The sequence below is a fragment of the Halichoeres trimaculatus genome, unplaced genomic scaffold (assembly GCF_033239565.1).
Source record: "Halichoeres trimaculatus isolate MK-OKI-2021-1 unplaced genomic scaffold, fHalTri1.1 fHalTri1_scaffold_17, whole genome shotgun sequence".
Taxonomy (NCBI): domain Eukaryota; kingdom Metazoa; phylum Chordata; class Actinopteri; order Labriformes; family Labridae; genus Halichoeres; species Halichoeres trimaculatus.
In genome coordinates, this window is record NW_027437195.1 from 15343140 (window position 1) to 15357500 (window position 14361).

Here is a 14361-nt window from a genome sequence, read left to right on the forward strand (position 1 = left end):
CACAATATTGAAGAAAATAGAAGATGCAATCAGCTGTTTTTCAGATTCATACAAGCACTGTTACCATCATGGGTATGATTTAGGGATGCACAATATATCAGTATCAATATAGATATAGGCAGATGTTTGTCATTTTTGTTAACACATCGGCCGATATCTACTCATTAGCTGCCGGCCATTTTCAGAGCATCTTAAAGATCTTTCAAGACCCAAATAATATTGTTTTCTCTGACTATGTAAACACCAAAACTACCGAAGAAGAGAGGACCCTCTTCTTTTATGTCTCCCTTCCTGTTTTTGATCCAAAAAACAGGCAAAACGTACTTATTTAATCACGTTAATCTCAGGTGCTTCATCCTCTCCTTGGTCGTCTTTTCTTACAATTGTGCCACTCTTTCTCTCTGAACCACCTCAACACATCAGCTCAGATTTTTTTTTTCTTTTTACCAATATTGATATCGGTAAACATCTGTTATCAGCCATAAAAGCAGTATCGGTATTGGCCAAAATTTTCAAACTGATGCATCCCAAGTATGACTTCTTTTTTTCTTTCTTTTTTTTTTTTCCAGGATAGAGGTTTAACAGAAAACAAAATTAAGATGTAAAACATTAGTGTAAACTAATAAGATAAATATATTTAATTCAAACACAACTGATTTACAACACAAAATACCTGCTTAATCAAAACTCTGGTTGGGCAAATGCCTCTATAATATTTTTCAAGGGGTTCTAAGAAAAGATTTTGGGTAGTCTGCATCCCTAAAAAGGTCTAAAACGCCCATGATTTAGACACTGCAACCCACCAGGAAATACAAATTAAACTCTAAAACCAGTAAATTTCATGTACACACTAGCATTAAATTACTTCTCAGCTCATTACAAACCTGGATGGAAACCTCTGGGTCAAGTTAAATGTATAAACTGCAGTCTGGCACACTGAGTTTAGGTGGTGCTGGTCTTCGTCGATGACCACCATGGTGGTAGGGTGGCGGGATGTTTTGCAGCAGAGTCACGCGGAGGCGGAGGAGACACCTGATTGGCTGGATCAAAGGGCGGAAGTGCGTCTGCTGTCCCAGCTGTGGCGAAAACAAAACAAGACAGGCTGCGACTGGTGAGTATTCAGGCACAATAGATTGTCTGCTTACAGTTTGATAACTTTGATATGGCTGTAAAGACGAACATCTATACGACAGTACTGCTTTGTAAAAAGAACGCTGCTAAAGTGTGTGCTAGCGGATGTTTGAGGGAAGGAAGATGTGTGGTTCATGCTGTTCTTCTGCAGAGCTCACGTGTAGGATGTTGTTATGTAACAGCCTGCACACAGCATGCAGACAGCTCAGCCTGGCTCTGTTGTTGTACTCCTGCAGGGATGTTGTACAGCCTTATAACAGCTTTTTTTTAAGCTAGTAACGGCAAACGCACAGATCAAATACAGTTCAGTAGCACAGAACACAATGTGCTGATGAATATTTTGGCATTTAAACACGCTATTGTACACACTAAGTATCTGCTGAGTCACAGCCAGAGGTCATGGTAGACATGTTGACTCCTGCATTAACAACAGAGAAATATACCCATAGCACAGTGATTCTATTATTGAGTGCCTTATTGCTTGATGTGTCATGTTAGAGAAGTCCATTGCTAAAAGCAGACAACACAGCAGTGCACAATACAAAGCTGAAGCACAGATGCATTAAGAGAGGGGTTAGTAATTATATGCTGGAATTTTCATATATTGTAGTGTTATTTTCAGAAAAATCCCATTGGATATATCTTATATTTAAACTAGTATGTAAATCCAGCATATTTTGCACCTGTTAAATCAAGCTATCTTATCACATTGATGCATCATATAAATCTAATAGAGCCATAAACGCTGAATCTAGTTGTAGAATCAATCTTAAATTTGTCCACACTTGTCCTAACTCAAAAGAAGCTACACAAAAACAAAAAACCAAGACCTTATCACCACGGACCATCCCTGCCATAAATCAAATTTGTCATCTGTGGGTGTAACTGCTGATTTATTAAGAGTCCAACTTCATGTATGTCTTGTAACATAGAGTTTTACTGTTAAACCAAGTATACTTGTCCACCTCAAACTATATACAAGTATGTAAAACTTAAAGAGCCCTAAGCTGATGTTAACAGAGAACCTGAAATTGATCTTGTATAATCTATGCTGCCCTACTTTGTATGTTATTGACGTGTCATCCATGTTGTTAAACCTGTTTTCATGACAGAGGTTTATTTCATTGTTTTAGGCTCCTTCCCTTCCAGCACCATGATGGATGAGCTGGTGCAAGACCTGGTGTCTGCTCTGGAGCAACCTGCAGAGCAAAGAAAACTGTGGGAAGAAATGGTCCTAAGTCCACTGCAGCGGCGCCGGCAGATCCGCCGTCGTAGAGGCCGGAAGCGCTGTCGTGAATCCTCCCTCTATCCCCTGGAGCACAGGAGATGCTGGATTGAGGCCTCAGAGTCCAGTTTGGACGAGGCCAGAGCATACAGAGGCAACTCTTCTGTAACTGCTGCTTCACTGGCTAACTGCAGTGACTCTGATGACATAACCTCACCTGGCCAATGGCACCCCGTCATGAGAGGCCCGATCAGGACAAGACAGCCCTCCTGGCCAGAGTCTGACTCCTATACTGAAAATAACCCCGAGAGGCAGCTTAGGAGGCGCAGAAAAGTCAAACGTATGACCTCAGACATCACCGTTACACTACAACAGAAGTTGAAGGTTTCAGGTTTAGGCAGGAGACGGAGACACCGGTCATCCAGGCCTCAGCATCTGTCAGGATTGAAGAAGAGATCTGGAGGTTGGGGTGGAGCAGATCGCCAGACTGAAGGAGCTAGGCGGATGGGAAATGAGTTCTGGAAGAGGAGGAAGGCCAAGGAACACCGAGATGCTGCAGATGAGAACATGTCTGAGGGGTAATGTGGAAGGAAATGTGTAATTTCTTCCTTCTTTATAGAAACCAAATCCTTCTTTCATTATAACAGACGCTTAGACCCTCTGGGATAAAGATCCAGTCCACACAAGGCCTCCATCAAGGTTTTTTTAAAGTCATATTAGATCCATATTTTGTTAAAAAATAGAAACAAAACAAGCAGATGTAGTTTTCAGATGTCTCAATTTGATTTACAGCATTCCAGCAACCAAATGTCAACCCAGTAATTGTTTGAAGAGTCAGGATTAAGACCATCCTGGAGAAGGAGCTCAAAACTCTAAAAGCCCTTTTTACCCTTTAAATGGAAAGTTACTAAGGCAGTTAAACCCATAACATAAAAGTCATGGGCATAACTACTATCAGACAGAAGCAATTAAACAAGGCGACATTTAAGATGATCTATACTGCCTGTCTTTATGGAGCCACTTGTCAATATTCAGCCCATCCTCAATGAAACCAGAAAAAAAGAAGGTATCACAATCATACCAGTCTACTTTAAAGTATTGAGTTGGCATTAAAAATGAATGATGGAGTCTCTTCATCTTCATCTCCTATAGCTGAAATGATCACCAGGGAGAGATCTTTGATACTTATGCCTCCAGGCGTCTGCCAGCTCATTATTTCCTTTCGAGAAATATTGTCACAAATAAATAAGTGAGTTGGTGAGCTATTGATTTGTTTTTAAATTAATTCCTGTCTTGAGCTGGGTAATTAAAGCTGGCTCTGTCACAGGGTCCCAGAGTGCGCCCTCTGTGCATTTTATGTTGTAAAACTAAATGTGGCTCTAACTGGCAGCAGAGAGGGAGATTATATTATTATTGTAAGGCACAGATTACAATACACTGTGGAACTACAAAGAGAAAATTAGGGTCAACTTTCTCTAAAATAATATTTTTTCATATGATATCTGTGTTTCAGTGTTTGGTGCTTTGAAAGACCTTTATCTGACCATTGATAATGAATCCTTTAGAAGAATCTTTGGTGTGAAAACTATAAGAAGTGGTCTCGTTAACCCCTTCATCTGACACCTACTAGGGCTGAACGATTTTGGAAAATAATCTAATTGTGATTTTTTTGACCAATGTTGCAATTGCGATTAAGCATGCAATTTTTTATTTTATTTCATTTTATTTTATTTTATTTTTTTTGGGGGGGGGGGGGGGGGGGGGGGGGTTATGCTTATCTTCTACATTATCCTCTTAAAACGAGCAATAAACCATTCTATAGCATGACCAGCACTACAAAGGATACTGTAACATAAAATTTTTTCCTGTTTGCCAGGCCCACATGTCATGTTTACAAATAACATATAGCTTTATTTAACTATTACAATCACAGTAGAATATTGACTGATTGATGTAACTTTAGGCCTTATAGACCTGTAATAAAATTATCATTAATTACCTTAAATAAGATCAGAGAAAGGAACAAAGCACTGCAGAACAACAGGCCTATTATAAACAATTAAATAGAAAATAAATATGAATCCTCTCGTCTATGGATCTCACATAAAATACAATGCAAAATGTGAATAAGACCAAATCTCTGGCTCAACCACTGAAATATGTCAACATGTGGAATGCACTTTTTTATAAAATGAAAAAGATACACTGTGTGAACATAAAATTAGGTTTTAATTGTATAGAAATCATACTGATCTCTCATCAGTAACAAAACACAAACTAAAGTAAATACACTTTAATTTTTTTTTTTTTTTTTTTTTTTAAATTGCAGCCTTTGCGATTTGAAAATTACATTCTATTACATTGTGATGTCGGTTTAAATTTGATTAATTGTTCAGCCCTAACACCTACCCTGTCAGTGGATTCTAAGCATTAAATTTAAACAGTATAGAAATAATCCACCATGCTCCTGTTGATCTTTCCACTTTTGTTGGTCATAAAACTCCTCAGTGTTAATTTCAGTTTGTTTCATAACAAGATGAAAAATCCTCACAGGCACTAACCTCAGCATGAAAACATGCTCACTGAGACAATGCAAACATGCTGATGCTGAGCAGGTGTAATCTTGACTCAGGTCTGTGTCTCAGCACGATGGGTTTACTTGTTTGTAATAGCTTTTGTTTGGCAGGTGAAAATCAATTTGTTTTACAGGTTAGAATTTTGCCCGAATGACGGTACCAGCTTGTTGAATTGGTGATACTTAACAGGCAAATCACAGATCAGTGTGATCAGATAATTAGAACCCATTCACAATTTCCTGAGAAATTACAGGAAATTTTAAAGAAATTCAGCTCGGTGATGTAACTAGTGGAAAAGACAGAGGTTAATCAGCCTGACTGAGTGATTGTACAAAACGTTATACCAATCTATTCAGCAGGTCTCAAGATGTTTCAGCTTTTTATTCAGTGATGGAAAAACACACTGAAAAATAATGACATAAGCAATCATGATATGAACAGAAATTCCACATATTTTGTAGCTGGAACAAAAATGGTTCGCTTAAAAAAGATCACGTGATTATGAAAAAAAAATCATAACAGGGACTGATGAAATATGCTGATTGCAATTCAATATTTGTCAACTTTTATAAGATCCTTCTTTATTGTTCAAAATTGAATTTTCTTGGCATTTAATAGCGTCTGTGTTGTCTGTGGAAAAGTCCGATAAGTCCCCAGTAATGCTGGGCAGTGCAGCTGTGTAGTGCTGACATTCAGTTACAGTCTTAAGAGCCTGTTCCTACGTCTTACCGTGCTCCAGCTCAATGTATTTCCTTTGAGAAGAAGACATTTGAGGTAACTGGTAATGGGACAGACAGACAGAAGGCTTTACATCTTCTGGTTTAATTTGTGCTGACCTCTCTAGCCCCTAAACGGTACTTGTTTTCTTACTTTATGGAAAAATCAATAGCCGTTCTGACAGAAAACAGCTCCGGAGAAGAAATAAATGGGAACACCATGGCCCGCTGTCAATCATTTCTCACTTACACCACGCCAACGCTCTTGATTGCTGCTCAGTAGACTGCCACAGTTATCCCAGGGCTGAACAATCTAATGGTTAAACTGTGGCTGAGGAAAGGATAAAAAGGAAAAGGAAATGGCAGCATGGATGAGGGGCTGACAGTGGTATAAGAGAAATGTTTATACTCAGTGAGTGTACGGTCCATTTGATGTCGGACACAGATGCCACTGGTAAAATTTCTTTTGAAGCACTTTGGCCATTCAATCTTTTTTATGGCAGGTTTGGTCTCCAAAAACAAGCTTCTCCTCAAGGTCAATCCTCTCACTGAGCCAAGCTTCGCCTTCAGCCACCGAAGTGCAAGAGCAGCAGATGTTGGCAGCTCCAGTCAGGCTCCACATCCTTCATTAGACCTGGCCCAGCCTGCTGGCACTGTGGCCACCTGGCACCTAGGCCGGCCCAGCAAGCAGGCCTCACCTGTGGGTAGACGCCGTCCGGGGCTCAGCCCTCGTCTCCAGCTGTGTGCTGGGGCTGGTGACTGTAAGCCTGCCACCAGTAACAACAAAGCCACTGTGCGTGCTTTTCTCACACTCGGCTTCTTCTCGCTGTAATGTATATTTTCAAACCTGATGAAGAGTTTTGGGGGAAGCAGCACGGCATTTGCTGAAGTTAATTTTCATAAATCTCTGAGACTAATCCAATTACTGCAGCTCAGGGATGGTGGGATAACCTTATAATCAGACGCCCATGGAAGAGGGCATGGATTTGGGTTGGGGCGGCTTGTTTGAAGAGCCCACAGATCCATTGTTATCAGCGCTTTGCCCCCCTCTGTCTCTGCCTCTTCTTTATTCCTCTGCAGAATGAGCCCCGGCTCAATAAATGGCGGCTAGGCTGTAATCTCTGTGCAAACTGGTCTGCCTCTCCCAGGAGCTGAGGATTATATCCTAATGATTAGTGCTCATCTGGATACTGTGTTTTGCTTCACCTCTTCAGCTTGTATAGAGACAATAGAGCCATGTGGGGTTCAGCTCGGAAAATGCTGGAATGCGGTTTTTGTTTTTGCCCTTGGCTTTGTTTCACCATGGACATATGGTTCTTTATCTAATTAAGACTTATTTGTTTCTGTAGCACTAATCCACAGTAGAATACCTCATTTTTGACTGGGGAGGAATGTGTTATTCTGTGCCTGAGTCAAAGACCAAGTTTGCCCAAATGTTTGTCAACTTAACTTGCCAAAGGTCACTGCTGAAGAAAGCAGAGGTGTTTCTTTGGTCCCGAGAAAAATGGTGGTCTCAATTATTAATGGCATTAATTAGGCAGTACTTAATGGAAACGGTCTCACATCGGCCCAGTGCTGCTCCAAGCGACATCACATTACACCTTTAATACGGATAAATTCTTAATGGCTGTCTCTAATTAATTGTTAACACCTGTGATTCTTTTTCAAACTTTGCAGAAAGAAGCAAACATATTTTTAAACTTGGAAAAAGGAAGAGGACAGCTCACAGCAGGATAACCATCACAGGCTCCTTGTTTGTTAAAGAGGCTGTGAAACAAAGCATAAAAAAGAAAGCGGTGGTTGTTAGAGAGCTTCTTGCTGTGTCCTCTACAGATGTCAAAGAGTTGTGGCCGGCCCATGTGTCCAGAGGTGGGGTCCAGCTGAGCACAGGCCTGGGGAGTCAGTCTGGAGAGAGGGCTGAAGGGGTGGGCCGGCTTGGCTGGGCCAGACATCCTCCAGATTCCCCGGAGAGGCCAGCTCCCTCTCACATCTGCTTCTTACGGCTGTGAGAGGGAGATGATGCAGGACCATCTGGAGAGGAAGACGTGCAGGCTGGACAGTTGTCTTTCTGATCCTGCCGTCACTTGCAGGCCTCCGCAATATGGCAAAGCTCCGTATCAGCGCATATCTGACCCTCCAGCTTTCTCCTGTTAGCAAGGTCAGCGCTGATCAACAGGAAGCAGAATGCGAAGGCAATCAGGAGCACCAGGCTCTGTCTCTTTGATTAAGTAGTACGAATGCCTTTTTTAAATGGCAGGATGGAGTGATTTCATTTCCAGTTTTTATTTTTCTCTTATGGTCAACTTGAAGTAAAAAAGTTCTTCATTGTCTGTGAGCGTTTTTGTGAAACACTCAGCTCATGTCTATTTATTCCTACAAAGATAAGAATAAGAAACCAGTTCTCTGATAGGTTTTTATTAAAATAGAATAAAATTTAACACAATGTGCTGAATTTATTAACACTACTGATTGGGTTGAAATACTCTGACTTCACCTTTTTAGTGTTTTGAATTATCCGTGTTTGTTCTTGTGGTACGAGATAAGAACTCAAAAGAACAAAAAGTATCTTTGAAGCAATATTTATAAATGTGTGTGTTACATTTTCATTTAATAGAGCAGTGGTAGCACTGTAACAGTTTTTTTGAATTCAGCAAAGAGGAAATCTATTTTTCATTTCTTGTCACCTACACCCCATCCCTGACCCCCTCTTCCTCCTCCTCCTCCTCCTCCTCCTCCAAATAACCTTGCAGTGTCTGGAGGTCCTGGTTCAAGGTGGCTGAGGTGTGAGAATGGCAGAGAAACCGGGGTGGTCTGGGGTAGCAGAGAGGGCACAGAGGGTGAGGAGGCAGTGTAACGGGGTTGCCCGGGGGTTGCCATGGAGCAGTCGTAGACAGGAAGCAGCAGCAGCCTGCACAGCAGATGTTGGCCAGTTGTGTGGAAGCGGCACGTCTGTGGGTCGCTCTGTGTGTGTGGGGCACACCCAGAGGGACGGGTGGGCAGGGGGGAGTGTGTTTCGCTCTCCTGTCATCCTCCACGACGCAGTCCAGATTAGATTGGAGCTGACAGCGGAGGATATTCAATTAGATTGTGCATGTCACTCAGTGGCTTCGATCAGAGCCTCTCCTCATGCCTTTGTGTTTGCCATCGCGACAAGGGAGAACACGGCACGCTCTGTCTTTTTGTGTCATTCCCATTTATGTCGACCTCTAGCTCTGGACTTCTTCATTATTTTTACTATTGAATGTTACATGTTCAATATTGACATCACAGGGGCATGTAAATCTCTAATTCTCATTGTGCAGTTTTCAGATGCTATAACATTGTCTGACCTAAAGAGCCCATTAAGTTTGAGATACCAAATCCAAACAGAGTTCTTCATCTCAAACATCATTCAGATAACAGAGGTCAGTAATGATCAGTCACATGATGTTTCTCTTCTTCTCTTTGCAGGGAAACCAGCAGCACATGCAGCAGTGACCCCGGTCTGTTCACCAACGATGAAGGAAGACAAGGTAATAAAACATGGAAAGATCAACAACCTCAACTCCCAATATTTCCTAACATGTTAAGATATTCTGATATTTAACTGAGTCTTTGTAGATCATCCAGAGGAAACAGAGCAGTTGTCAGATTCTGACGCCTCCTTAGCAAACTCCTGAAAAACGCTGGTGCTTCAGAGGGAGGTTTCCATACAATGGGCTGGTTGCTGGGCACCCAGGCGACTCTAATAAGACGTTGTCATGTCGTGTTAATGAGCGCTGAAGCCTTTGCTAATCTCATTAGCCGTGGTGGGGCCAAGCGGCCTCTGATTTAACAGTTGTCACTACACCTTGACTGTGAGAGGCATGGTTCCTGCATGTTCTTTGCTGACTGACAGGTCTGATAGGAGCTGGACGTCTGGGGACAGGATGGATGTTGTCTGGTTGTCTGGTTGCGTGAAGTCAGATGAGCAGTTTGCGATGAACACATATGAAGCTCTGCTGGAATTTGTCGGACCACTGAACATACAGCAGGTCACCTTTATGTTTTAGGGACTCACTGCGTTGTGATCCTGATGATCAAACCCACAGTTTGCATTGGATGTTTTGCTCCATGTTCCTTTGAGGCTAGTGTAGCTACAAAAATTATAAAACATCTCTGCAGATTTTCCTAAATGACTTTTACTAGACTTAAAATTCTTAAAAGGCCACTATTAAACTAAAACACAAAGTTGATGTTTTTGGTAAGTCTTGTGTTGGTAACAAGCTTCAACAAGTTTGTGTTAACTACTGAGCAGAGCCATACTTAAGTAGAAATTTGGAGTATTTATACCTTACTGGAGTTGTTATTTTTGAGCTGACTTTTTACCTCTACTCTTTACATTTCCAGACAAATATCTGTAATTTTTACTTCCTACGTTTAAAAAAATAGCCTCTTTACTCCTGTTTCCTTTGGGCTTGGAAAAAAACAAACACAAAGAAAACACAAACACACACAAACTGCTATTGGGTGGCAGAGTGCTCCCTAATTTAATCATAGGGGAAACACTGTGGGTGTTGTGGTTGTGTTTAAATAAAGTAATCAAACATATTGGCCAGCCTCGACTAGTTTGAAGTGATCTAGCCTTCTTGTGTTGTGTATTGGTCAACACCAGCTGTACCAAGTTTTTCAACATTGATATTTTAACAAAGCTTTATAGTCATTATGGCCCTTAGAGTGCACTTCAGGCCTAAGCTGTCCCCCCCTTGCCTTACTTTTACTTTTGTACTTTAAGTAGTTTTGAAACCATAGACTGTAAAAAAAATGGACGTCTGCTTGCCCAGCTCGAAGTGAGGTCGCCATGAAAACTGCTCCCCCTAGTGGCTGGCTGCAGTATAGGTTAAGAAATCCGGCTTTCCAGTCATTCCAGATGGGCTGTGGTTAAACTTTAAAAAATTATTACACCTCGTAGAAATGTTTCTCACATCTGATTGTTGAGGTGATTTGAAGATATCATTTGGCTGTCTTGTATTCAAGTCCTCTTTTTTCTGAAAAGTTTCGTTTTCATTAGATATACAAGGTTAAAAATGAGGCTTTACATAACATTTAAAGATGATTGACAGCTGCCATTCTCGTGTATTTTTTTCAGGGATTGTAAAATAGGTTTGGAGGTAGAGTCAAGAAGTGGTTAGACTCTCAAAAGAAAAAATAATAATTATTTTTCTCACCCAGCTCCATTCAGATTCTCCCATTTTACACTTTTACTTAAGTAAAAAGCTCAAGTCAAAACTTCAACTTCTATAAAAGTCTTTTTAAACCCTACTATCTTTACTTATACTTGAGTAATGAATATGAAGACTTTTGACACCTCTGTTGAAAAAGAGTAGAAATATTTGCCAAACTCAACATGATGTAATGTGCTGACAGACATGTGTCTCTGTGGTAGGTGATGATGAGCAGAGTGACTGGTTTTTCGAGGGAGACTGTGGAGTCGGGACGAGCGTGGTCGGCCTGCTGCCCAGCTGGGACTCAGACAACCAGCTTTCCCTTGAGGATCCACGTCCTTCACCTACCTTTCTGCAGCCTCCACAGCCCTCACACAGAGGTACTGGAGGGGGATGTTGTCACAGAAGAAACTACAAAAACACACAGTGTACTATGTATCAAAAACATTACTTTGTTGTTCAATAAAAAAAGAATGGCTTGTATTTGCATGAAACATTGAAAACCTTTAATGTTTATTCTTTCTGATCATTTTGTAGTTTCTGGGAATCGCCATCATTCCCGTCTGAAACAAGTGCCTGGCTCTGCTGCCTGCTGCATCAGGAAGGATAGAAGGAGGCTCCCCAGCAAGGTTAAAGCAAACATCCTCCACCCTGTAGTAAAAAAAAGTTTTTATAGTGTTCCTTTCTGACCGTGTGTGTTTGGTTTGTGTTTTATAGGCACACAGCATGCCAGTGTTTGTTAAGAGACTCAGACCCTTTTCTGAAGATCCTTACCAGAGAGAGTGAGTAACACTGGCTCAAACTCTTTATAAAACACAGATAAATACAGAGCCACTATGTTTAAAGCAGCAATGACTCTTTTATCATCTTCTCTTAGCTTTTGGCTGCCTTCTGTTGGAAAACGAGACAGAAACCAGGTATATATGAGTTTGTTTTCAAGAATCATTATTCTAATTATTCATTTTTTACTCCCACTGTGTTCAGACCTTAAAGGTGAAAACATAAAAACTGAATGTTCTTGATGTTTTTAATTTCCAGTTCAAACCTTTGTGTCCTATTGACATGGTGACAGAGAGCTCCCGTCTCAGATGTTCCTATTCGCTCTGCAGAAACAGGTAGTTGATGTTAACCAAACAAAGGTGCCTCTCAAGGGCCTATTGGAGAAACCATTCAGTCTTTGGATCAAAGCTCAATATATTGATGGACATGTCTCATTTGAATGGATCAGAGCGTGGGTTGATGTTAAGTGGAGTAATGTTTAACTGTGTGTTTGTGTGTGGGAGGATACACTTGGTTGGCTGTGAAGGAAAGGAACACCCAAACGTAGATACTTTACAGATTAACTTTTAACCCTGCTTTAACACAATGTATCAGTGAATCAAAGGCACGCTTATATAGACAAAAATATTTATGTTGTGAATTCGCAAAAGATGTATTTTATAATTTCTACATGATGTCCATTTTTACATTACACCAATACCCTAGTAAGGCTTGATTGAATACAAAACAAAGTCAATTTCTCCAAGATGTTAGGTATTCTTTTTGAAAAATGAAACGAAACCTTCCTTGAGACGATAACTAAGCTTGCACATTTGAACAAAGCCCCAAGAGGGAGATTTTACTGACAGTAATATCAGTGCTTCCTCATAGTCTACAAAAGCTACTAATAGCATGAGCAGCAAACGTTTTTTTTATTTAACTGTAAGATATACTGCTCTGTCCACAGGGGGCGCCAAATTAAAAAAAATATCTTCAAAGGAGCTAAAGTACTAGTTAAAAAAAAAAGGAAATAATTATGGGACATTGTTGTTACACCAAAAACAGTGATTTTGCATGCTTTATATGCTTTATGTGCTGTGTATCAGCAAAAAGACCTATTTCTTTTCATTTCCAGAAAACCAATCTTAGAGAAAGAAATTCATTTGAAAATCTCACTGAACCTTTTTTTCTCGTTACTCTACCGCTTTTGCTCATTGCTGCTGATTCTTATTTATTGGCTTGTAATATCTTTAAACAAGGTTTAAATTTGTGCTTGTCAGGTCAGGTTGGTCTATGCTAGCTGTCATGAGATAAATTGATAGTTTTAAGACAAGGGGAGGCAGCCTTTCTCTGTGACTCGAGCCGCTTAAAAATACACTCATGCCCAGAGTGCCATGACTTACTTCTTTCATAAAATCATCGACATTGACATACGTTGCCTGGTTTTTGACAGTTAAGAACATTTTTAACTTGTTGCTTTGTTTCGCATACTTTGCTAACACTGATTTGCCGCTAAATAAATGGGATTGTGAGCTAGCAGACTAACCTACCAAGAGATTTGTGGTGACACACTTGCAAGACTCAATGCACACTTGTAACTTCTGTGATTTAAATTTAATATTTAAAGTTATTTGTTAAATTTTTACATAAGAACATTTATAGTGTGCTCAATTTCTTGTTAAGTGTTAAATAGAATACAACAGAATAGTTTTATTATCTATTTCATTTATTTATTTATTTTGTCCTCTGTCTCATTGTAATTATTCTTTGAGTGCCAACATTAATAGCAATGTGTGCCAGATCTGGCCCCCATGCCCCAGGTTGCCTACCCCTGTTATAAGACAAAAACACTCTGTAAGGTTTGAGGTTTTGGCAGAGCTGTTAAACCTCAGACACAAGTCTGACTTATTCAGGATTTGCGTGGTTATTGTTTGAAAACACCCTCGACAGGTGAAATTGCAGAGAACCAAATAGGAAGTCAAATAGCTTTTCCAAAATCGGATTAACTGTTTTTTTTCATTGCATACCATTTGTTTAGTATTTGCATTTAAGTGAAGTATTTAGTCAGTAAAACCATTTTAAGTGTGTTTTCCCGCTAATGAGCATCTCTAGAGCCTCAAACAAACTATAAATGTTCATGTAAATTAAAGCCAAAAGTTTGAGCTGATTTTGAAACACAAGCTGCGCCCAAATGTTGTAGTTGAATAGTTTTCAAGGTCAGTGTTTCCAAATAGAGAAACTCTTTGAGTGGAAAAAGTTGTAATGCAGATTCAAATCCCTGAATTTCTGGGACTGCAGAAAAACATAAAGAAAGGTTTATCCAGAAGATGTTTGTCAAAGCATCACATGGCTCCCAGTCATCCCTGGATCTGTCGGATCTGCTTGGGAGACTGTTGAGAAGCCGCGTAGCCCCCTCGGCCTGGAGACTGTGGGACTCCCCGTTGTATTGTTTCCACTCTGCCTATTTATGGCGCATTCTTAATTTTGTTTCACACACACTCTTTTCCGCGCCTCTCTCTTGGGTTGTTTTACAGAGAGCTCCAGTGCTCCTTGATGAGGGGCAAAAACACGACTGCTATGAAAAGCCCCCGACTTCTTAGGGCTTTCTTTTCTAAACTGGCCCCTTTCTTCTCCACCTGAAAGGTTCCTTCAGATTCCAGTTTGAGGCATTGTGAATACTAATTTCTCTCTATTAAAAAGCCTTCATATCCCTGCCATGCTCTCATTTGAATGGCGGACTCGGGGGAGACCTCTTAATTCCTTTATAGTGG

The 14361-nt window shown here is 40.4% G+C and overlaps 1 protein-coding gene across 1 annotated transcript in view; it reads left to right on the forward strand.

Annotated features, from left to right (window-relative positions):
* Window positions 1-996: 996 nt before the first annotated feature.
* LOC141806610 (G patch domain-containing protein 2-like) overlaps window positions 997-14361 on the forward strand; it is a 27592-nt gene continuing 14227 nt past the window's right edge. The window contains exons 1-8 of the mRNA XM_074692218.1: window positions 997-1111; window positions 2265-2934; window positions 9099-9160; window positions 11053-11211; window positions 11369-11460; window positions 11549-11613; window positions 11709-11748; window positions 11870-11946. Of these exons, the coding sequence (XP_074548319.1) occupies window positions 2285-2934; window positions 9099-9160; window positions 11053-11211; window positions 11369-11460; window positions 11549-11613; window positions 11709-11748; window positions 11870-11946 (1145 nt within the window). The 5' untranslated portion in view covers window positions 997-1111; window positions 2265-2284. The remainder of the gene's footprint in view (window positions 1112-2264; window positions 2935-9098; window positions 9161-11052; window positions 11212-11368; window positions 11461-11548; window positions 11614-11708; window positions 11749-11869; window positions 11947-14361) is intronic.